This window comes from Lissotriton vulgaris, chromosome 7 (genome assembly GCF_964263255.1).
Source record: "Lissotriton vulgaris chromosome 7, aLisVul1.2, whole genome shotgun sequence".
Lineage (NCBI taxonomy): Eukaryota > Metazoa > Chordata > Amphibia > Caudata > Salamandridae > Lissotriton > Lissotriton vulgaris.
In genome coordinates, this window is record NC_141695.1 from 1230942067 (window position 1) to 1230966183 (window position 24117).

A 24117-nucleotide genomic window follows, 5' to 3' on the forward strand; every position below is an offset into this window, starting at 1 on the left:
GGGGAGTAAAGATAGTGGACGATAAATGGAGGAGTTAGATGGATCTGCTCCAGGTTTTTTTACCAAAGGAACCACTACTGCATCTTTAAATGATTTAGGGACACAGCCCTGTAACAGTGAGGCATTCAAGAGAGACAGGGAAAGGTTGGAAAGGTTGTGGAAAGGTTGAAAAAAATTCTCTCAAAATGTAAGGTGGACATCAGTCCCTCGGAGAGCCCGATTTTTCTTCTTTGGACAGTAGGAGGGGGAGCGCCTGAGGACTAATTGTGGGAAACTGTTCCAGCAGTGGGATGTTCATAGGTGTGTCCAATGGGGGTACAAATTAGGAAGAGCATGAAATACTAGCTTTAATTGTGGCTATTTTATCAAAGAAAAAAATATTCAGATCGTCACAGAGCTCCTGAGTGGGAGCGGGCTTGAGCAAAACTCTATCAGCGTTTGATAGTTCATTCACAATCGAGAAAATCTCTCTCGATTTATTGCTGGAGTTCAAGATCCTGGTGGAGAAATAATCTACCTTTGCTGCCTTAATAGCTTTATTATAGCTTTTTGGCGCCTCTTTGTAGAGGAGCTTATCTTCAGGGGCGTAGTTTAATCTCCATTTTCTCTCCTTTTGACGGAGTGACAATTTCTGTTCCCTTAGTTCACTAGAGAACCATTTATGAGCATCAGCCCAGCGATTACACCTAATTTTCTTGAGTGGAACAAACTTGTCGCTGGCAGTTTGAAGCCATGAAGTGATCTGCGCATCTTAAGTGTTTAAGTCTTGAGTGACCGTTGGGGTTGAGCTGGCTAGGGAGTTCATAAATTCCAATCTATCAAGAGTACCCCAACATCTTGCTAGGCCCCCCTCGACCCGAGAATACTTAGTTCTAAGAGGTAGAGTCATCAGGAATGTTATAAGGTGATGATCAGACCACAGACATGGGAGTACCAGGAGAGCAGAAATGATAGGGTTTGTGGTCCAGATTTGGTCCAATATATGACCCTTATTGTGTGTTGGCAACGATAGGTGCTGAGTTAAGTTAAGGTTGGTTAATAAGTCCGTAAATTCCTGTGAATGGAGACCACCAAGTGTATCACTAAACCAATAATTAAAATCACCAATGATAATGATGTTAGAATAGTTGGTTGCTATGTTTGCTATTTGCTCACTCAATAAGAGAGGAACTAGAGGCATATGCTGAGGGGGCCTATAGATTACAACACAAATCAGTGAGGTAGAATCAGATTCCAATTTGATGACTAAATTGTCCACAGCCACAAGATTAAAAGACAAAATTGTCATGGTTGCAGTGGACAATTGCAGCCACTTCCCCACCCGATTTACCAGGGGGACGATCCATGTGGAGAATACAGTAATCGGTGGGAAGTGCCACCAGAATATCAGGTGTGGAGTCAGGGGTCAGCCAAGTTTCGGTGACAAACAGGATATCTGGTTGATCAGTAGTCAATAATGTGAATATTTCTAACTGATGTTTGACTAAAGAGCGTGTATTTAAATAATACAGCAGGAGCGCTACCTGCCTGGAAGAGGTGGAGTTGCCTTTCTGTTCCCGACTGACCGATATTTCTGGGAAGCTGACGCGTCGTTGATAAATTCTATTTTTGTCGAGGCAGTTTTTAATGGCAGGCTCTAATGGGGACAGCGCCCGCTGCAAACTGCAAAGGTCTTCTGAGGAGTAAATGAGACGTTGGGCAGAGTGACTCGCCCCTAACCCCGTACTAGCGCGGACCGGCGCAGATAGGCTCGCCTTTGGTGAGCCTTCGGCGCACCTCTGGCGCTCCCGCTGCGCGCTTCCGCGCCATTAAGGATTAAAATACTGATTCCCAGCCTAGTTCTCCGCCCCCGCCCTTAGTGATTGACTGGCAGGAACCCCGTGGCTCGTTAGGGAGTGAGCGCCGGCTATGTCCGTGACCGTTCTATGATTCAAGGTACAGTTCACTTCACTAATTCAAATTACAATTTAAAAACCGATCTCAATGCAGCATAGTGGTTTTTAAAACATAAGTAAAAACAAAATGCGACACAAGCAAATTATTGCGCAAGGTCGCAGCCCAGTTATCAAAGTGCCCGCTCCCGTGCTAAGATGCCTTCAAATACTGATTCTCCGCCTAGTTCTCCGCCCCCGCCCTTAGTGATTGGCTGGCAGGAACCCCATGGCTCGTTAGAGAGTCAGCGCCGGCTATGTCCGTGACCGTTCTCCGATTCGAGGTACAGTTCACTTCACTAATTCAAATGACAATTTTAAAACAGATCTCAATGCAGCATAGAGGTTTTTAAAACATAAGTAAAAACAAAATGCGACTCGAGCAAATTCTTGCACAAGGTAGCGTCCCAGTTACCAAAGTGCCCGCTCCCGCGCTAAGATGCCTTCAAATACTGATTCCCCGCCTAGTTCTCCGCCCTGCCCTTAGTGATTGGCTGGCAGGAACCCCGTGGCCCGTTAGGGAGTCAGCGCCGGCTATGTCCGTGACCGTTCTCCGATAGGAGGTACAGTTCACTTCACTAATTCAAATTACAATTTTGAAACAGATCTCAATGCAGCATAGTGGTTTTTAAAACATAAGTAAAAACAAAATGTGACACGAGCAAATTCTTGCGCAAGGTAGTGGCCCAGTTACCAAAGTGCCCGCTCCCGCGCTAAGACGCCTTCAAATACTGATTCCCCACCTAGTTCTCCGCCCCGCCCTTAGTGATTGGCTGGCAGGAACCCCGTGGCTCGTTAGGGAGTCAGCGCCGGCTATGTCCGTGACCGTTCTCCGATTCGAGGTACAGTTCACTTCACTAATTCAAATTACAATTTTAAAACAGATCTCAATGCAGCCACGTGGTTTTTAAAACATAAGTAAAAACAAAATGCGACACAATCAAAATCTTGCGCAAGGTAGCGGCCCAGTTACGAAGTCTCAGGGACACAAACATTTCACCACCAGCTCCCCTGAACTACCTGGCTGGGATTTCTCACCTGCTAAGAGATGCCAGCTGTTGTATTTGACCTCTGGAGGCTTTTTGCCACTGGGAGCTGGAAAAAGTAACACAACTTCGAGAAGCATGACATATCCACATCTGTTTCTGGCACATTGCCAGAGAAATATTCGCAGCGCTTGCCCGTAGTCCAAGAAATCGCTGCACGCTGCATCGAGTGCACCGATCTCTAAAGTCCGAGATCACCGCAGCGATTCCGACGCAAGGCATGCAGTGTCACTGCAGGAACCCACACATCGTCCCAGATCGTTGCATCACATTGAGGCCAGCCAGGACAGGCACTTTGTAAGATGGCCTACATTTTTTCTTGTTCACAGTCTTTTCTCGGACCATATCCCTGACTTTTGAGGTCCAGCCAGATCTTGTCGGAGCTACCTTTACTCTCCGGTGGTGGTGCCTTTTACTTGGACGTTGTTTTGTTCATCCTGGAAGTCTTTTAAATCCTGTAAAACAACTCAATGTATGAATGACTTGAGCCCATGGCAAGCATTCTTTCAGCTTTGCCACCTATTCCCAAAGCACCTTGTGCTTCCCTTAGCAACCTTTTGAATCTCTGAATCCATTCTGGCTCCAATGATGAAGGTACTCATTATATGACTGCACACATTAACACAAATCACACACTATAGGAGTTGGGAATGCTTGCTCTGCTAACCACCTCTAAGGTCGGTACCGGGCTCATGACACTAATTTGTTTCCCTTGAGATAGGGCACACTCTCTCACTGCAGCAGTCTGTACTGTTGTCATTATTTGTTCAGTAAATACAAAACACATTTCAGCATTTGTATATAAATCTGAATTACATGCTATCATTACTGTGTCACCTTATTTGAATGCAACATATATGTACCCTAATGTACCCGTGATTACCCGGATAAATAGATTTGTTGTGTTTACACATGTGTGCAGGTGTTCTGAAAGCTATCATATCAGCTTGAACGAAACATAAAGTTTCCATGTGTTCTAGTGTTCAATGTCTGCTTGAAAATTCTGGGCATAATAAGTTGTCAATTTTTTTTACTCATTCTGTATAAATTGGAATGTATGTTCTGCCAAACTAGGCTTTTGCCCTTACTTGGCAACTTGCATCCTAAAAATAGGACCCTGAGGTGGGCAATTCTCAATTTTTTTTTATTGAATCTGTAGCCCACGTGAGGAAACCCCAGGATTTTGTGGTTTGCTGTGGTCAAGTGTTCTATAAGGTCATTGTCTGTTAAATATATACCATCAACATATCACAATGGCTGGTCATCAACATTTTCAAGTAATTCTGTGACTCTGGCTGAAAACAGCCCAGGGCTACTTTTAGACTCCTGAGCTATATGTTAGTTTTGTTTCTCAGAACTTAATGCAATGAAGGCTGTCAAATACGTGCTACCAAGTGCTATATTTTTGGCAGAAAAAAACATTTGAGATATCTAGTTTTGTTTTGTGTTTATTCTACACAATGTCATTCACTAGTGCTGCACTGTGTTTGTATTGTACTACAAATATGCAAGTAGCTGAGTTTAAGTGTCTGTAATCAAACATCATATGATATGATTGATTTGGTTTCATTTCTGGGAACAGTATTATTCATTGAAGAGGTGCACCCTTCTATTATACCTTGGTATTCTAGTTGTTCTAGGAATTCCCTAACTTGTTGTTTAGCTTAGATATTGTCTTTGGGTTTATGAGGTTGTCCTCAATGGTATGTCATGATAAGGTGAACCATCATCCCACCCCATATGGTTGCGGGCATAACGGAGAAGCTAGCACTAAAGCCCACTCCTTGGCATACAAGTGTTAAATCGATTCTGGATCGAGGTTGGAAAAGGCTAGTAAAATCACTGTTTTCCCCTTTGGGCAATTGATTACGAAATGAGTTGGCCAATCTTTTTCGACAAAAGAATATTGCATCCTTGTGTGAGCTCCTCCCAGAAGAGGACATTACTGAACCTGGGTATGTCCCGCTCCAACCGTAGTTGGATTTCATATTAACAATGTGGACTGCTTAACCTAGTATCTTGTGTTTCCACTGTGATACACTTACTCAGTACTACTTCCACCAGACAATCCATCAGGTTCTGGTGAACTATTGTGACTTCTGCTGCGCTGTACAGCATTGTCAATGGAAATTCCCCATTCAGAAGCAAAGTCTTTAAAATCCAGGGCATTTCTGATCTTAAGTCTGGCTACCTTCCTCTTTTTAAATTGAGGTTTAGATGTTTTAGGCTTTTCTTCTTGCTTAATTATGTAGTCACAGGAGCGTTGTAAGTCCTTCTTTTGTTTCACTTGCTTTTCTGATCTGTGCTCTGTCCGTTTTCCTCTCTTGGAACATTTATCAGATGAATACTGGAAGGAACGAGAGGGACATGTATCAGTATGCTGATACCTGTCAAGTGGTTTACATTATCACGGTTCTGCAAGTTGTAACATTTCTCTGTAGATTCCTGTGTAGGAGACCCACTCTGTGATATTGTTATATGATTATTTTGTATTTTATTGGCCCACTTCCTCTTCGTTGGAGAGTCGGGTGCTTGCTTAGAGTTATCCTTTTCAGCATTACTCTTCAGTCGTGGTTTCCCAGCTCTGGTCCCCAGATTATCCCTAGCCAGCGTGGCATAGGTTTCTTCGAAAGTTTTAGGTAATTTGCGCTCCTGCTCTCCTCTGCAGGAGGAAAATCCCTTAAAGGTCGGTGTATAGCTAATGCTGCTGCTTCCCCTTTAATGTTAGTCAACATTATGGCACACACTGCAGAAAAATCACCCGTGAGTTTAATTCATAAGTCTAGGGCAGGTGCTGTCCATGCTCATTCTGGACCTGTTTCAATACGTCAGGTGGAACTGCCAGTGAAGGGGTACTATGTATTCTGGTATATACTGCAACAAAGACCATACCCCAAGTAGCACATTCTTCTACTGGGGGATTCATCCCCATTGGCGAACAAATGGTTAGTATTCTGTGTTTTTCCTGCAGGCCCATAAGGGGAAATACTGCTTCAATCTGATTTGTTTTTTGTGCAATACAAAACGGAATTTCTTTCCTCTTGGTGGGAACTTTTCCCATACCTGCATTCAATGTTTGTGGGCTAATGGCTAGTGTAACCAATTGTGGTAGTGCAGCTTGAACTGCCAGCAGAGGGGTAACTGTTAATGTTTTCATTACACAATGTGTAAGGCATCTGCATATTATTACTAAAGTATTGTATAATCCCTGCAGTTGGGCTGCGGTCAAATTATTGATACCTGAATATGGTGTGTATCCAGCCAAGACTGGCCATGTCTCCCGCTCATTGCTGAATGGGCCTGCTCTCAAGTTTTCTGTAGTCTGGGGAGGGCACCTTTAAACCAATTAGCATGTTTTTGGTAAGTGAGAGGGAGTTCTGTGGCCTCATATGGAGTGTAAATTTCTGGTGTTTCACCTACTTCATATTTGTGATATAACCACTTTGCATTATCTGAGGCTGTGAATTTAACTCAGGAGTAAAATACCTCAGTTCTATATGCTTTGTGTGCCTCTAACGCAAAGGTATCGTCCCCACCATCTAGTGTGAGACCATTTTGAAGTAGTTTCTGAGTGACAGTATGTCTACAGTTTTTTAAAGATGTTTTGTGCCATGTTCTGTAAGAAATTATAGAGTAGGCTAACACAGTGGGCATCCGATCCTTTCAAGCTTGAACAACCTACAGTCAATACATAGGTTATACCTACTCAGCTGAGGATGAAATTCCCTACCACCACAGACAACTCCGGTTAAAAGGTGTGTAGGGATATCTGAGAATGAACCATTGAAATACTCAGTTGATCCATACAAATAAGAAACTAGCCAATGATGACAACATTTTGGCTGACTTTGAGAGGTCCCTGCATGCTGAAGCTTTCAAAAATGAAATTCCAAGGTATGTAGATGGCTAGGAGCAGATCCCAGGTCACTGAATAGTGAACAGTTTGCTTATGGGGCAGTAGCAGCTTTAAACATCTTGCAATATGGTTATTAATGTATTTATGTGTTAATGATGATGTTTTTTTTTTATAAATGCTTTGTCCAATTAATGCATTCTATTCTGTTCTTCTGAATCTTTTCTCAGAACATCCTAGATGACTTGCTGTTGGTAAGAAAAATATAATTCGTACATGTAGTTCCTGTCATATTCTCTTGGAGTTTGAACCTTTTCACCCCCGGAACTGCCTGTGTGTCAAGTGTGTTAGGAATTTCAAAATCATGACTGATAGAGACTCCAGTCATAAACAGAATGGTTTGGAAGGGACAGGACATTTTGAGTAATGTGCATTAGCAAATAGTATTATTACACAAATACTTAACATTGTTCACAGTTCAAAGTCAATAAAAATCATTTCAGCATGCTAACCCTATTCACATGTTGATATCATTTGTCTCTGCTGAAACAATACCTCTAGCAGTCATCCACCATCCACAGTCAGCAGGTGCTCTGTGAGGTTAGTTTCACAAAAATACCATTAATAAAATGATCTGAAGGTGGAAGTGGGCAGGGCCCGATATGCATATGGTATGCCTCCATGCAAACCCCACCATCAGTCAAGGTGGACTGAGTAAAGAAATTCAGGGTAGCTGGAATACATTTTTAATTAACCCTGGCCACCTTTACTGAGCTTTTTGCAATTGGTAGTGGCTGCCATGATGCAGCACCTATACCCTCCACACAGCAGTGAACTCCCAGTAACAATCTTAGAGGAGTCAGTGACTGATGCCACCTTTGGTGGCTCCTGTGTCTATTCATCAGATGTTATAAATATATTACATCATGGTGGATGTATTTTGATTGTGTACATCGCATAGATCATTTTTTTCAAATCTTAAGAAACAATGGTGTGCTAGTCAGACCATAGGGAGTTGCGTTTTAGGTCCATCTCTAGACAAGTGTTTGTTGCTATTTTATTCAAAGTTTCACATGGAGTGCGCATCAGAACACTGACTAATGACAAATGGATATTTTCTTTTGTCTCCTAAATTTCAATAGGATAAAATTCTGGCTGATCCGGTAAGAGAGCTGTACTGTCTCCATAAAGAATTTCTATACTTTTATTGTGCTATCAAACATTTCCTAAGTAAGATCTTTGAATGGCTCCGGGTAGTCTGCGCTTAACAAAACCCATTTAATAATAATAATAATAATAATAATAATAATGTGATGTGTGTTTAGATTGCAATATGCCTGCAACAAAATATCAATGATTTTACTTTTAAACCTGTTGGTGAAAAGTATGAAACTACAATGAGCCGAATTATTTAGATATGGACATGCTTAGTTTGCAATGGAAATTAGTCAAACAAAATGATCACAGTGAATTGAAACATGACTTCTTCATTAAGGCCAGGTAAATAACTTGATTTGAACAAACCATTGAGATGTGGGGGATTTGTCTTTTTCTCTCTGTTGATATTTTAATGTTTGACTCTCACTGCCCTGCATCAAGAATTGATTCTGTACTTTGTGATACTTTGAGCAGAATGTAAGAGGCCCCTGTCAGGAAGACTATCTTCCAGTGCTGGTCCTTGGACACTGGCAAACTGGTAGATATGGGACAAGCAACAGCTGTTGACTGCCGCCAACAGATCAAAGTCTAGTGGAGGGACAGCAATTGTGCATACATTGGTCATTCCTGTGGTGCAAAGTTTGTTGTGTTGTACATGACTATCTTATTCAGTTTTAAATAAATATGTTAAGCACACATTTGCTGTAAGGTTTCTTACGTTTACGGTTCTGTAGGGGGCAAGGCATGATGGAGCGGCTGGTTTTAGGCATCTCAATAACAAATCCAAGTCTTTGTTTGTCTGGAGGCATCTGTGTGGAAGCGAGGTATAAAAGTGGTGTTCAGAGCACCCTGAATTTCAGAGAGTCATTTGCTCAGTCTTCTATATAATGGGAGTGAGTTCCAATGAGATGCTCATCTGCAAAATGTTTGATGGCAAAATTAGTAAGTTAACACTAATTTCTGGTTCGTCGATTGTAGACTTGCAGTCGAATTATGCAGAAGAATAGCTTGGACAAGTAGTCAGAGGACCTGCTGTGTATAGCTTTGTGAAAAGGCATTGTGCTTTTAAATTTGTTCTGGCCTTTACAGGGAGCTAGTGGAGGGCTTTGAGAATGGTCCTAATATGGTCACGGCAATTTAGGACAAACAGTATTTGGACAGCTTTGTTTTGAGCATTTGGAGTTTGATGACTGATTTTTTCAGCAGACCAATACACAATCTATTGTGATTGTCAAGGTGGGACATCACAACAGCAAGCTTAATACTAACGTTTAGAAGATGAAGAGGGCAGGAAGGGCATCAAGCAGCAAACATAAATAATACATGGAATATTTAGAGACAGTGTTTTTCTGTTGCATAATATAGAGCTCACTGTTAAACAAGACTCCATAGATAGGTGTTTTTGACACAGCTTGAGAAGGGGAGAATCAGATCAAGTGAAGAGCAACTGTTGAGGGCTAACCATCTACAAGAGAAGAATCTCAGTTTTTTCCCCATTTAAAAAAAGTTTCCATCATCAGTGATGAACATGGGAGGGGCAATATAATGTTGTGGATTGGCTACTAAAGTTGCCATCACGCTTGTGAAGAAGCTGTGTGTCATCCACATACATATGGTAGCCAATATCATGGGGGTGAGAATCTTATTCAGATGGTACATGTAGATATTAAAAATGTTGGAAATAAGCCTGAGCCTTGAGTGACACCACATTTAATGCTGATTCATCTGGACATTAAAGTATCCAGTGTGAGTTTGTGGTAGTACAGAAAAAAGATGGTGCAAGTGGGTAACTTAGATAGCCAGCACCTCTGTTATGTTTGCATAGAAAGGAGATATTGTCTCACTACATTCAAAGCGTGCTCAATGTCTCAATACCGTGCCACCCACCGTATCACACAATATATGTAGAAATATTCTGTATATATAAAAGACAAATTAAGCCATAGACAGAGCACACCATATACAAGTAAACAGCTGAGTATCCACGATCAACAAAATTGTTTATTATGAAAAGATTCAATGTGTTTTTAATTCAGCAAGCAATCTTCATCACAATTGTTCAGTTGTTCTAACAATGATACAGCTACAGCTGACACGTGTTTCGTCACCCACTTGCGAATTTTTCAAGGCTGTTGAACAAGATCATACACAATATTTTATATTACTTGTATTCAAAAGGAGAGATATGACAAATAAAAATATTTTCCTTTTCTTGGTACTATCTCTATTATGCTAGTTTAGAAGTCCATCTGCTCATACCAAGTGAAATTATGCAAGTAGTAACAAAATTGTGTATGTTATAGAGCATCACCCATGTGTGTGAATCAGAAAAAATGTCATAGCAGCTAACAGGCTGTTACGACACTATTAAAAACACCGAGTAGTTAGAAGTGGAATGAAAAGAAAAGGTTCTAACTGAGAAGCCTTAAGCCCCATGCTAAAACCAGTAAAATGAATGTTTATGAATACCTCCACAAGTAGATGTAATCTGGAAGTAGAAAATCTCCTTTATCCTAGGAGGATAAGTTTGTAAATTCTGCTTTCCAGATCACTAAAGAAGATCCGTCAAAATAAGGACTAGTATTAGTGAAAAACCAAATATGTGCGTCATATACCCTTAAAGATGTAAGAGATGATAACCAAGGATGACCCATGCTTGGAAGAATACTGGGACATTATAACGAAGCAGCAAGACCGTAAATTGCACCATCAGCTTAAAGTAGGTACTCTACCACTACGCTGGCTAATGAGCAGATGGAAGAACACAGGAAGTGATAAATGTCCATTTTGTTTGGATCAGGTTGAAACGGTTGATCACTTCTTTGTTGTCTGCCCGGAGTATCAACAACCAAGACGCTTGTGGTTAACACCTGTCTGTCGGTTACTAGGAACCAGATCAGCGCCGGTTGCAAGTAGAATCTTGAAATCTGACACCTCTACTCCAGTGGTTATAGGTGTAGCGAAATTTGAAAGTTGGGCCTGGGTACTCCGGATCTGTAAAATCAGTCCTTAATTTGTGGTGCACAACCCAGCGGAAGTAGGCATCCCATAGGGGTTAGGGATTTTTGACTGATTTGGATTTTATTGTTATCCGTTTAGCTGTCAAAGTCTTTTGCTACTTGTATATTTAATTCGTTTTTAACAACTTTTTTACTTTTTTATATCTATTTATATTTTATGTTTTAACATACTCAGAACTATCAACTTATTTGTGTATAATAAGGATGATTTGTATAGACGCTTGTATTGTATAGTATGTATTTCATGAAAATTCGAAATAAAGACTTTTTGACTGATAATCACTAAGTTGTTTAAAAATTCGATGTTGGCCAGAGAGTCAAATTAATAAACCCAGATTTCTCTGTCCTAGCGTGATACTTATTAGGTACAGTATCTTCACTGTTTCCATATCATTTGCAGTAGCCCTAATAACAATGAGCATCATTTCCTTCGTGTGTACTAATGCTCTGTATATTCTCTCGAACAAGTTCTAAAAATCCCAGTCACTCACTTGTTTGAATAGAATCACAAGTGTGAAAAACAAACTTGAGCATGGTACATAATTAAAGTGTTATTATTGACTCAAATATGTGCACTTACTCAATACTTCATATGAATGTAGGATAACTGATTGCTGTTGAGAGAAATAGTCCTGTTAGGAAAAAAGGCCAGAGTTTGTACAAAGCAAACATCCCTACCCTCGATGGATCAGGATGACTACACAAGCAACACACCCCATTCCTCCTAGAATTTCCGTATTATGTAGCGTTAGCAGCTCACCTCTCGCAAGCGTGTTCAATTGTAGCACGACATCTTTCGATAAGTAATACGATGTTAAATGTAATAACGTCAAGTCTCCAAACTGTTGTAATAGTCTTTCAGGCTAAAAAATAGTAAACAACCAAAAAGGCTGTAAGTTCATTGATGTGCCCCTATTAATACAGACACGCTAGTTCCATACGCTGCCATATGCCCAGAACTATAAAAGATATTATCCTAGGCTTACCATGAAAAGTTGTTAGTATCCGGTCCACATTTTCACTCTAAGTAAGGAAGGTATTTCCCGTGCTGCATTAACCGTGAAAGTTTTGAAGCCTCCATCTCCTGACGTGTTGTGCCGTAACAACATGCATCACGGCGTCTGGGTTACCCCTTGGGCGCGGCCGCGATTCTGCAGCCTGTGCGGCCGTTTGAAGAGTGGGCGGGTTCATGACGGCCCTCAGCCATAATCAGCACACGAGCACTGTGATGCATGACAGCCGGGGGCCGTCATCAGCATGCAAGGGGTTAAGAGTCTTTTCTAAGTTTTTTGAATGCAAGTAATATAAAATATTGTGTATGATCTTGTTCAACAGCCTTGAAAAAGTTGCAAGTGGGCGACAAAACACGTGTCGGCTGTAGCTGTATCATTGTTAGAACAACTGAACAATTGTGATGAAGATTGCTTGCTGAACTAAACACACATTGAATCTTTTATATTAAACAATTTCGCTGATCGTGGATACTCAGCTGTTTCCTTGTATATCCTGTGCTCTGTCTATGGCTTAATTTGTCTTGAGTTTGTGGTAGTAATGGTAGAGGAGTGAAGTAAACCTGGTAAATGGAGCTCCAGTAATGCCGCAAAAGTTGAGAGCTGTTTGGGAAGGATAAGTTGATCAATGGTGTTTAATGTTTCCAACATATACAGGAGCCAGAAGCTTTTCCCTAATATTTTTAACATAGTTGAGGTATCCTTTTGGGATTTGAAAATCTAACTGGAAGGTAATGAACATGTAATCTTTCTCAGGGTGGGATTAGGGTGAGTGGCAGACCATAGTTTTCAATGCATTGACAACAAAGGGGGGTCCAGAAATAGTCTATAGTTTGTAAAATTCACTTGATTTGCAAACCTTTTTTAAGGATGAGAATGATGATATCATGTTTGGGGGGTTTAGGAAAGGATCCACAGGGAAGGAAACGTGAATTATTTGCCCAGTGACAAATTGTCGTAGTGCTTGGAGGTTTTCTTAAAGGTTTTGGGTTTATTTCTCACTTACGTCTTTGAGGCTGGAGTAAAGTCTGAGAGAGTGGGAGCAATGGGTATTAGAGGTCATAGGGACAATGAGCTGAGGTGGAGCTCTCTCTCTTAGAGCTGAGATATTATTAGTGGAATAGGAAAATACGTTTTCACAAGTTTCAAAGGAAGACACCTCGATTTTTAACAGAACGTGGTGAGTCACCATCGCCTCGAAAATACAAATAAATATTTAAGTGAATTATTAGTGCCATTGATGCAAGATCGAGGTTATGCCTTTTAGTTCTAATACAAGCTATCTTCTATCCCCTTGAATGAACTCTGCAGACCATCTGTTCTATAGGGAGTTTTGTTTTGTTCCATTGTCTTTTAAGAGCCCTACATTGGCATTTCAGATGCAGGATTTTGTCTGTGAACGAATTTTTGGATTTCATTAGGACATTTTACATGTGGAGACCTGGGCCGCAATGTCCAGGGCAATTGTCATTTTTTTCCCTAGATCAATGGAGACCATTCATGGATTCCAAATAAGGATCATGAATATTGAGCAGTAATTGGAAAAATACTCATTTGATATTTGATATTTGGTATTTCTAGAGCGCGACGTTCGCTCCGGAGGGAGCATCTTGGCGCTGGGGATCCCAAATGAACCATTCCAGGAAGAGTTAGATGGAAGCTTTGGCGGAGTCATCAGAGAGATTAAAGATCCATGTCTTAAGAAGCTTTCTAAAGGGTTTTTCCAGGGTTTGTTGTCTGAGGGTTTTAGGCAGTTTATTCCAAGCTTTAATTGCAAGGAAACTGAGGGTCTTCTCACCCTTCGTTTTCAGATTGTATTTGGGGGGAAGGATGAGGTTGTCGTGGGTCGAACGAAGGTGACGGCTGGGCACGTAATGGGGAAAGCGTTTGGTGAGGTATTTAGGGCCTGTTTTGTTGTAGGCACGAAAGGCTATGATCAGGATTTTGAAGAGAATCCTCTTGTGAAGGGGGAGCCAGTGAAGTGAACGAAGTGCTGCCGAGATAGAGGATCTGCGAGGTAGGCCCAGGACAAGACGGGCAGCAGTGTGAAGTACGCTCTGCAGTTTTAGGATGGTGCTCTTTTTGGCACCTGCGAGCAAACCGTTGCAGTAGTCCAGTCGCGAGATTATGAGTGCTACTGTCACTGTTTTTCTGGCATCGATAGGGAGAAAGTCGAAGAATTTTCTCAGGGATCTGATTGTTCCGAAGCATTTGCCTGCAACGGTTCTGGCATGCTGATCAAAGGAGAGATCGGAATCAAAGATTACGCCAAGATTCCTGGCAGACGACACTGTCTCGGGGGGGGCAACAGAATTATCCGGCCACCAAAGTGCTGGACAGAAGGAGATATTTGTGCCGATCGGGAGGATCTCTGTTTTACTTGAGTTGCATTTCAAGTGGTTATATTCCATCCATCGAAATACTTCGGTCAGGCAGTGTTTCAGATTGAGTTCAGCTTTGGTGGAAAGTTTGTCCAGTGGTACAATGAGTTGTGTGTCATCGGCATACGAGGTGACAGGTATGCCGAATGACTCTATCAGATTAAGGAGAGGGATGAGGTAAATGTTAAACAGGAGGGGGCTCAGGATGGATCCTTGCGGGACACCTGAGGAGACGAGTTTGACTTTGGAGTGGAATGGGCCCAGAGAGACGGTTTGCGAACGATCGGAGAGAAATGACTTAATCCAGGATAGGGCGGAGTCGGAAATGCCAATATCTCTGAGTCTACTGATGAGGATGGTATGGGAAATGGTATCAAACGCCGCCGTTAAGTCGAGAAGGATAAGGATGGAATTTTTTCTCTGATCTTGTAGGGTTTTTATAGTGTCAGACAGTTCGATGAGAGCGGTTTCTGTGGAATGCTTGGGGCGGAAACCGGATTGTTGGGGATGGAGGAGGTTGTTGTCATCTAGGTATTGTACTCATGTTGTATGCTGTTAAGAATCCTCCATGAGTTCAGGATGTGAGGAGTCATGTGCCGGGTCAACTTATACCTAAACTCATTAGCAATGCAGAAGCTAATGACATCACAGTCAGACCAGGGTAGCTTCATAGGCATTCAAAAAGTAGCAGTTGGGGTGGTGGACAAAAGTAGGACTGAATCATTTTCTACTAGGTTGTTTATTAGACATCGAGCTTTGGGAGAAGCCCAAATTATCCATCTCCTGTCGGAATTTGATGTATTATCAGACTAGATTTAAAGGTCTCCAAGTATATTGGTACAGTTAGATAAGGGCAGAATATGTCAGGCAAGATGAAGTAGATCAGAGGGAAAGGACACAAGGCAATCTTTAGCAGGATGGTACATCACTGCAATGGTTGACGGTGGACTAGTCAGCACTCTACAAAGCTACAAAGCAGGTAGTAGGAAAACTCAAATGAGGGATTGGTATCTCCTTTACAGAGATTAAATTACGGCGAATTTAGGGCCACACAAATCCTTCTACTCTTCATCCTACATTAGGATGTTATAGTTAGGAAAGAGGATGTAATTTATGTCAGACATAGAGGCATCTCTGAACCATGTCTCTGTGATGGCTGTTAAATGGGAGAGAGGTCAAAGATTAGGTCATAATGTTATAAGCATTTTTTTCAGCAAATCTCAGGTTTGGCAGTATGTATACTCTGTCGCAACAGCGAAGGAGTATACATACTGCCAATATGAAGGTCCATCCACCTGATTTAAATGCAGGCAGACCTTCAGTATGACCATGGAGGAGGCTACTCTGTCAGCACCCTGGAATCCTCCAATGGCTCTGGGGAGTGAGGGCCCTTAGAGTAATGTCTACATGTCCAACCACCCAAATTGGATGGTGGACATGTAGTCATTTTTTTACTGTTTCTTACCACCAGGTAAAACCTGATGATGAGGAACAGTAACATTATTATTATGCTCCCCAGCCTTTGGAGAAGGTTCCCATGGTGATAAAAGCACTACATTTTTTTATTTTCGAAAAGAAGATACCTTTCAGGATTTTTTTTTATGGATTACTTTTGGTGCTGTTGTCCTGTAGCACAGAGTAATATGCATTGCCATGAACCACCATAACTGCAGTTCCTGTCATTGCTTATATGAATGATAGCCTGCTTGGCGGTCATTTATAAATTATGTAGGCGACCTCTCCACCATACGGATGGAGTAGTTTCCTTCATTCCCATGGCAGAATGGCAGGTAAGTCATGGCCCTTGGTCTCAGAGGGGTTAGTGGAACGGAGAGGGGAGGGTGTAAGCTGTTGGAACATGTGGTGGCTGGGAAGGCAGTAGTGGGGGTGAAATGGGAAACAAATGAGGGGATTGAAGTAGTGGCAGAGTGTACATTAAAATGGGAACTATTTTTTTTAAACACATCGAGAAAATTGTACTCACATTTTAGAAGGATAGATTACTTGCCTTGTATCATGATCTTGCGACTGTTGTCGATGTTAATGGGCAGGGTTAATGGTATTGAGCATGATGAACAGGCAAGTTTCTTGCTACAAGGGATTAATGAGATTGACTTAGTTTGATAAGAATGTTGGAGTGTATCTATTTAGACAGAGATATCAGTTGTGTGGAATAGCTGTCCAGTAGTTTTTACATATTCAACATATTCAATTAAAGTCTCTGAATGTGCAAAGAGACCTTAGGTTTTAAGCTTCTTTTTTACAAGTTGAATGCTTATAGAAGCTGGGTATGGTATAGCATAATTGTGTGGCCAAAAGTTGTGCAAATGGTTCGCTGGTGTTACAATGAGACACATTATGGCATAGGAAAGGAGTATAGCAGACAATTGAATGATGGCAAGATTCCCCTCATATGGTCACAGTGATGGATGGAGAAAGAGGCTGTGTATCAGGGTTTCACCTTTCTGAGAAAAATGTTTCAGTATTAAGTTCTGCTATGGCTAAGAATTGGCATATAACAACAGTGTGAACAAAAGTCCTGCATTTGAGCTTAAACAATGATTTGCAACAATGATCCAAAATTGTTCCGAGAAAACCATCAGAAGCATACAATCTTTGAAATGGTTTCGAATTTTCAGTGTCACATATGATATTTTAAATGGAAAAGAAAATGCTAAGTGAATGATAGAGGTCATGCAGGCAAGGAACACTGGATGTATGGTGACCCATGAACCTATATCAACAAGTGATCTGCATCAGGAAAGGCCTTATCCCAGATAGATGGGTGTCATGAGATGCTTCAGGCAGTAGTTGGTGTGAGGAAAGGCTAAAGAAGATATTGACCTGCAGTCATCATCTGAAGTTGGACCAGCTAGGCCCGGATGGCCCACTGTGCTCGGGGGTGGTTGTTGATGATGTTTACAGTACTGTCTTCATTATCTAGTAGTGAGAGTTATAGTCCCTTGGGATCTTAGCTATTTCCCTAGAGTCACACTCAAATGGAGGACACATTTTACCATTTTGGAGGTTTCTTTTGTGGATCATTAGTTCTGGTTCCTTTCCAGCTGAGGGTTCTTGATCCTCTGCAATTGCCTGGGTCGGAGGAGTCTGGATTCTCTGCTATCCTCTTTTCCTCACTGGAACCCATGGGATTCCCATGGTTGGGCATGTGGTTTCCTGAGTTCATGGGTGCTGCATGCCATTTTTGGTTGATGCATTTTTCAGACAGAGGGTGTTCGTTCCTTGGTGGCGTACTCTTGGGATATTAGCTTAACTTCAATCATAAGTCGATTATTTTGCACTTGATCAATTGGTTGCCGTATGACGGTGGGGTTTCTATCATCCTCAGCCTTGCTGGTACATTAAGACTGTGCTGCTTAGTTTAGATGGGAACTTGGCCTTGGCCTTCTCCAGCCCTGCTGGTGGATATATGAATGACTCTCCCTCTCTGGTTTAGTGAATGTGGCTTTGGCATGTACCACGATGCCTTGTTTCGTTTCTGGGTCAGATGCATACCTGAGACTCTTGGTATTTAGGACTTCTTCGCTGTGTAAGGCAGTAGAGACAGCAGTAAAGGTGGTTATGCTACAAGTGCTTATTAGTAACCTTCATTATCCTGAAACCAGTCATCCTCATCTCAGTCCAAGGCCCTGGCTGCCCTCTGTTTGCTCCTGCTCCTCTGGCCATGCATTTGCAAACATGCTATGATTTGGGAAGTGGGAAGGGAGTGGCCTTCGTATATCCAAATAGGTCGAATTTGACATTTAAAACACATAGTTTATTTGTGTTTGAAGAGAAGGAACTGACTTTTAAGGGCAAATAGGTTGCATGTCATCAGAGTGAAGATTCACCCTGATAGAGTGAATGAGGACCGATATGAAAAAGACTGAGATGATAAGTGATGAAAATTTTAAATTAGTATCAAAACCTTTTACTGAAGATCTGAAAACAACCAGCATGGAAATTGCTTTCGGGTAAAAAGGAAAGACAGGCTGAAAGTGTTACATGTTACCTGGGATATTAATCGCTAATGATTGTGAGGCCCTACAAGTGCCATCAAGCAAATATGTAAACCAGTACCCCGAAATTTAAAAAAAAACAATTTTTATGCTGCAATGGTAGCATGGCAAGTGTTCAGCTGCTAGCAACAAAAGGGAACCATTTGCTGATTAGGTGCCATAAAGTAACAATTCAGTTAAGAACAGAAATAGGCCCTCACCAGAGGAAGTTGGAACATTTAAAGTGTCAACGTTTTGTTCATTTGACGGCGATTGTTTGTTTTATGTAAACATTGACATGGAGGTTGTGTTAATATGCTGACTAATTCAACACATACATTCTCTTTTGCTCTTCTAAATCAATTTAGGCGTTACAAGATCTTGTGGTAAGAAAGCTATACTTCCTTTATGCAACAGTCTGTTCTTATTGCATTCAGAGTTGAATTTTCCTACCTAATGTTTTATATAGAGCGCGTTAGGCAAACTCTTTAGGTAACAGGTTATATTAAATATGACAAAAGGTTGGATTGCAAGTTAAGAATTTCTGCTCCCAGATCTGCAGCGTTTTCCTCAATGGCAGATTGTAAAATCGCAAGAATTGGTGTTTCCACTCCGAATACAGCATTTTGTTTCCTCATTCCTAAAACCTATTTTACTCTGTTTTCAGATAAGAAATTTATAGGTGAACAACATGGGAATTGTGGTTTTGTCACATACATTGTAATTCCCTATTTGGCCAGACATTTCCTTTCTAGCCAAGATGGAATGACAGTCTATCTATAATTACATTCCATTCATAACGAGAGCCTACGTAAAGAAAGCCACTGCTGATATATGTATTTAAGGCAACACAGTTGCTGACTACATATCTGTAAAAATACATTAAAAGTGCCCGTCGACCATGTGTTTCTTATGTCTCTCTTTCGAGTTCTCTCACTCCTTCTCCTTTCTCTGCTGGTTATATTTTCTGTTGATCCTCTCACACCCAGACCTTTGCAGCCTAATTTCAGGAGCCAATGACCTTTCTTCTGTGTTGTCACCCCTCTGTCTATGCTCCTTATTCCACTCTTCATTTAGTTTTAACTCTAACCACCATCGCCTTCAGTCCTTCCCTTCTCCACTCAACTGCCGGCTTCTCCCACTTTGAATCCCTTGCACTTGTAATTAGGTACTCTGGCTCCTGGGACTTTTCTGTCGTGGTTAACTGTGACTTCTTTATTTACATATGAAAGCAGAGCTCAGAGGAATGTATTGAGAAGGCCTCCAAGATACATCGCTGGTTACCGGATTGTAATATTTTATTTATTTGTTGTTTATGTAGCAATACATCCATTCACCCGGGGTTTAGAGTGTTGTATGTAGTATTTGTAAATGACCAATACCTACAGTTTGTGAAAGCATTGATTCTAATACACATATTTTAAATGAAACAGAATTTGTAATAATAGCTGCAGAATCAAATACAATTGTAGCACACAGATTGATGGCATTTCTCAGCTGAGAGTACCAAGTCATCACCATTGAATAGAAATTGGCAGCAGTTCATTGGTCTTGTGAAGCAGTATCAAGGGTCAGATTTGAAGAGCAAAGTCAAATTACAGCATACAGTAATAACCATAAGGTGGGTGAGAGACACGACCTCTTCATAGAAATCTGGAATTGAGTAGCAATGTGATCTTGTAACACAAAGAACAGGAGAAAACATGTTCAGCCCTTGTGTAATTCATACAGTATAGGGTGGCAAAAGTGGCACTGTGATAATACTGAGGCCTGGAGTATGGGCGAGCAAATGCATGTAGTTGATTGGAGGAATGTTAAACGAAGAGCATATATTTGGTCAAAGGAAAAGGGGAGCTGCAAACGTCACAGGTGTGTTGGTCCAGAAAAACAGAAGACTGGAACTGAGAACAGCTATTAACAAGAGAAAGACAATAAGAAAAATATAATAGTACAAGCAGGGCTTACAGACAACTATATAAACATATGTGTGTCGTAACAAAGCAGGATGTTAGGTTAGATACTGCTCAGGAGCAGTAAAAAAAGTGAGGGAATAAATTCCTTCACCATTAGGCCTAGGGCAAATGTTCGGTTAAAAAACCCACCACAGTGATATACACCAGCTATAGTTCTGCAAGTTCGATTGTATTTTTTATTCGATAATGATTTTTGAATTATTTGTTACCCTCTAAGGAACCATGGGAATGATTGGAAAGGATGCTAATTGTTTTTAGATAATATGATCATGTATTTTTTGTTGCTATGAGATGCTTACTTGTGCTTTTTAGGTCTCACTAGAGGCAGCGCAGCTGCTCTGGCAAGACATTTAGTTAGTGGATTTTCAAAGTGCTACCCAGGCTTTTGCTGGCCACAAGCTTGAGTGCACGTACGTGTGCAAGCGCGCAGCCACCATCTGCCTTTCCTTTGTTGTCATGGGTAATTAAGCGTCTCTCTCTCTCCGGGCACCCTTTCATGTCATCGCTCGTTACCTCTTCTTCCCTCCCCTGCCCTTGGCTGAGCTTCACTATTTATATTGCTATCACTTTGTCTAGCGCAGTTATCACCTATCTCTGCCTGCTCTCCCAGCCCCTACTTTCCTCCCACCGCCCGCTCAATCTCTATCTGAGCCTCTGTCTGTCTCTACTTTTCTCTAGGCTTGTCTTTTTACCGCACTGTTCATAATTCTGCGTACTTTCATATCATTTTCTCTCTGCCTCCTCCTATCTCTTCTTACTAACTCTCTTTCTCTCTCTGTGCCTTTCATGTCATCCCTCGTTACCTCTTCTGCCCTCCCTGCCCTTGGCTGAGCTTCACTTTTTATATTTCTGTCACTTTATCTAGCGCAGTCTTCGCCTATGTCTGCCTGCTCTCCCAGCCCTTACTTTCCTCCCACCGCCTGCTCAATCTCTATCTGAGCCTCTGTCTGTCTCTACTTTTCTCTAGGCTTGTCTCTTTACCGCACTGTTCATGCTCTCGAGTACTTTCGTATCATTTTCTCTCTGCCTCCTCTTTGTGTCTCTCTTCCACTTTTTGCATTTCTCTCCATTTTTTGCATCGTAACATCTGCCTGTCTATTACTTTTGTATCTCTACCTGTAAAACTCTGTGCGGCTGATTCATAGAAGCATCCGTGTTTACTGCCGAAAATATCAAGTTTGAGAAACTGTTATTTTTTTTATGAGTTTTTCGTGAATTCCCAAAAATGGTCCCAAAATGTCACTTTCACATCAAAATGTGGTTTGACAGTATACTGTGTGACAACAGTGTCCGTATCCAGTTTCAACACCTCTAATTTCACCCTGCTCTGCTTACCAGCCCACATCAGATATATCAGTAAACTATTCAGGGTGGTGAAAGTGGCACGAGGGATACAACAGATACAACCAGTTCAGACATGGCCATATGCAGATCAGTCTGACCCTGTGCCTCATGGGAACAGTCCAGCCCGAACTGTCAAGCCATGCCTTCCATGGACTGGAAACAAGCTTCCTAAGACCGGTTTCTGGCATTCCAGCCGTCTTCAGCAAGGCTTGCTTGAATCCAGTCGCAAATGGAGCAAGGGACTCGCGTCTGAGCATACCTTGCCAACTTATGCCTCTAAAAACAAGCATTGGCATAGCCAATAAGTCTCTCCTTTGGGACCTTATACGTTTTTAGCCATGCAACAGTTGATGTTATTGCACCAAGGATATTGTGCTGCATAATTAAATACTTATAAGGTCCCAAAAGCGAGACCTATTGGCTATGACAATGCTTGTTAAGGTTTGTAACCGAAATAAAGCTATGTTACTACTACTACAGCAGCTATATAAGAAATGCATAATAAATCCTAAACATAAAATCAAAAGTGTTCAAAGAGGGGAGTACGAAAAATTGACTCAAGGCACGTGGTTTTCTTTACTTCCCCAATGCCCCTGTGAAGGCTTTACACATCAAAGCACCAAGATTATTATTCTTTTTTGTAAACTCTATACCCCGCGGAGAAGGCCATTTCTTTGCCCCCTACTATTAGTACAGGAAACCAGGTCACATGAGAGAGCCTTGGACTATTTATTATCCTTAGACAATATAGATACTGTATACGCTGTCTTAAATTATACTTAACTGTACTTAAGATAAGCAGTAGATATTAGATGTTTATTATGTTTTTTTTTAATGGCTGTATTTTAAAAATGTATGTATTTATTTAGTATTTTACATGGAAATGTATTGGATTTTTTGGTTGTTGCTTTTTTATGTAAATTTTGTTTATTGATTTTAAAGCATACAACACAAGCCAAACAAATTGAAAACTCATGTCCCTGTAAAGAAAGCATCAAATAAGCCCACTTTCCATGGTACATAGTGCAACAACTTAATGAAAACATACATATCAGGATCTAGCCCATGCAAAATACAATCAGGCCCTACATAGCAAAATGTGGCACAATAAAGGAGAACAACTAAGTATGGGCGGAAAATCCGTTACGCTCGCGGATTTTGCGGATTTTCGGTAAATTCGCAATCCGCGAGATTCGCGAATTTCCCGCAAAATCCGCAAATTCGCACGCAGCGGATTTTTTTTCTTTGCGGTGTAAGTTCGCAATTGCGAACATGTAGGTGCGGCGGGCAGCAACAATCTCGCACTCGCGAAATTACAAAAATTACAATTCTGCACAAGAAATCTACTAGCAAGCAGCATAGACCTTCTGAAAATGATGATTTTTATCAGAATAACTCCTCAGGTTGACATTTGCCTGCACTTTTTTGGATTTGAGGCCTTTTGATTTCCTTTGGATAACTTTTGGATTAGAAATCAACTTTCTCATATAAGCTTGGTGGGGCATTGCAGTTGCTGTAATGGTGTTCTGCAGAAAAACGAGTTTTGCAAAAGTGAAAGCAAGTTCAAAAGTTCAAACTCATCATTAGTAACCGTTCCCTGTAGTGCTTCCTGACAAGGGCCCCTCCAGAGCAGTTGCTAGTTGCAACAATTGTATGACCCTGCTCTGACCCTCACAGCAGGCTCATAGAATAGCTACAAGTAGGCCACAAAGGTCCTGGAAAAAAAATTTGCACTGCAAACAGAAAGCAAATTACAGATAAGGAAGCAGGTGCCAGACTGGAATTTTAAAACAGTGACACATTATTAAATCAACCCCAAATTAATTCATGTCAGTTGAAGCAGGCAGGTGTGCTTGCTTTTTCCCCCCATAATCTACAGTGATGATGAACCAGAGGGTGGCATAAGGCATTGATGTACCAGAGGGTGGCATGGGTGAAACAGAGGGTGGCAGGGGTGAAACAGAGGGTGCTGGGAACCTGTGATGATGAACCAGACGTAGAAACAACATAATCGTGACCGGTGCGAGCCTACATGTAAGTTCGCAATTGCAAACTGTTACAAAACCCTCGCGAACTGTCAGAAATCCTTGCGAACTGGCAGAAATCCTTGCAAACACAAAAAAAAAAAATCTGCAAATTCGCGAGAATTCGCGGATTTTGCGGATTGCGAGTTCGCAAATTCGCAAAATTCGCGAACGCCAGATTCGCAAAATTCGCCCATGCTTAAGAACAACACTCATCCAAGCTCCGTCTCCATTTCTCCTAACAAGAGACCCATTGCAAGGAGAGCGGAGAACGACCAACTTAGAAGTGGAAATGTCATCAAATAACAATTTTTCCCCTAATCCATGGTGGCCCTCTAATCAGGAGAGCAACAGGGTGCTGTCATCAATTACATATCTA

General features: G+C 41.4%; 1 protein-coding gene across 1 annotated transcript in view; it reads left to right on the top strand.

Moving 5' to 3' along the window:
- Positions 1-24117, top strand: part of LOC147703290 (uncharacterized) — a 177933-nt gene that overhangs the window by 117495 nt on the left and 36321 nt on the right. The window contains exons 8-10 of the mRNA XM_086929486.1: positions 7061-7084; positions 7973-7993; positions 18766-18783. Of these exons, the coding sequence (XP_086785612.1) occupies positions 7061-7084; positions 7973-7993; positions 18766-18783 (63 nt within the window). The remainder of the gene's footprint in view (positions 1-7060; positions 7085-7972; positions 7994-18765; positions 18784-24117) is intronic.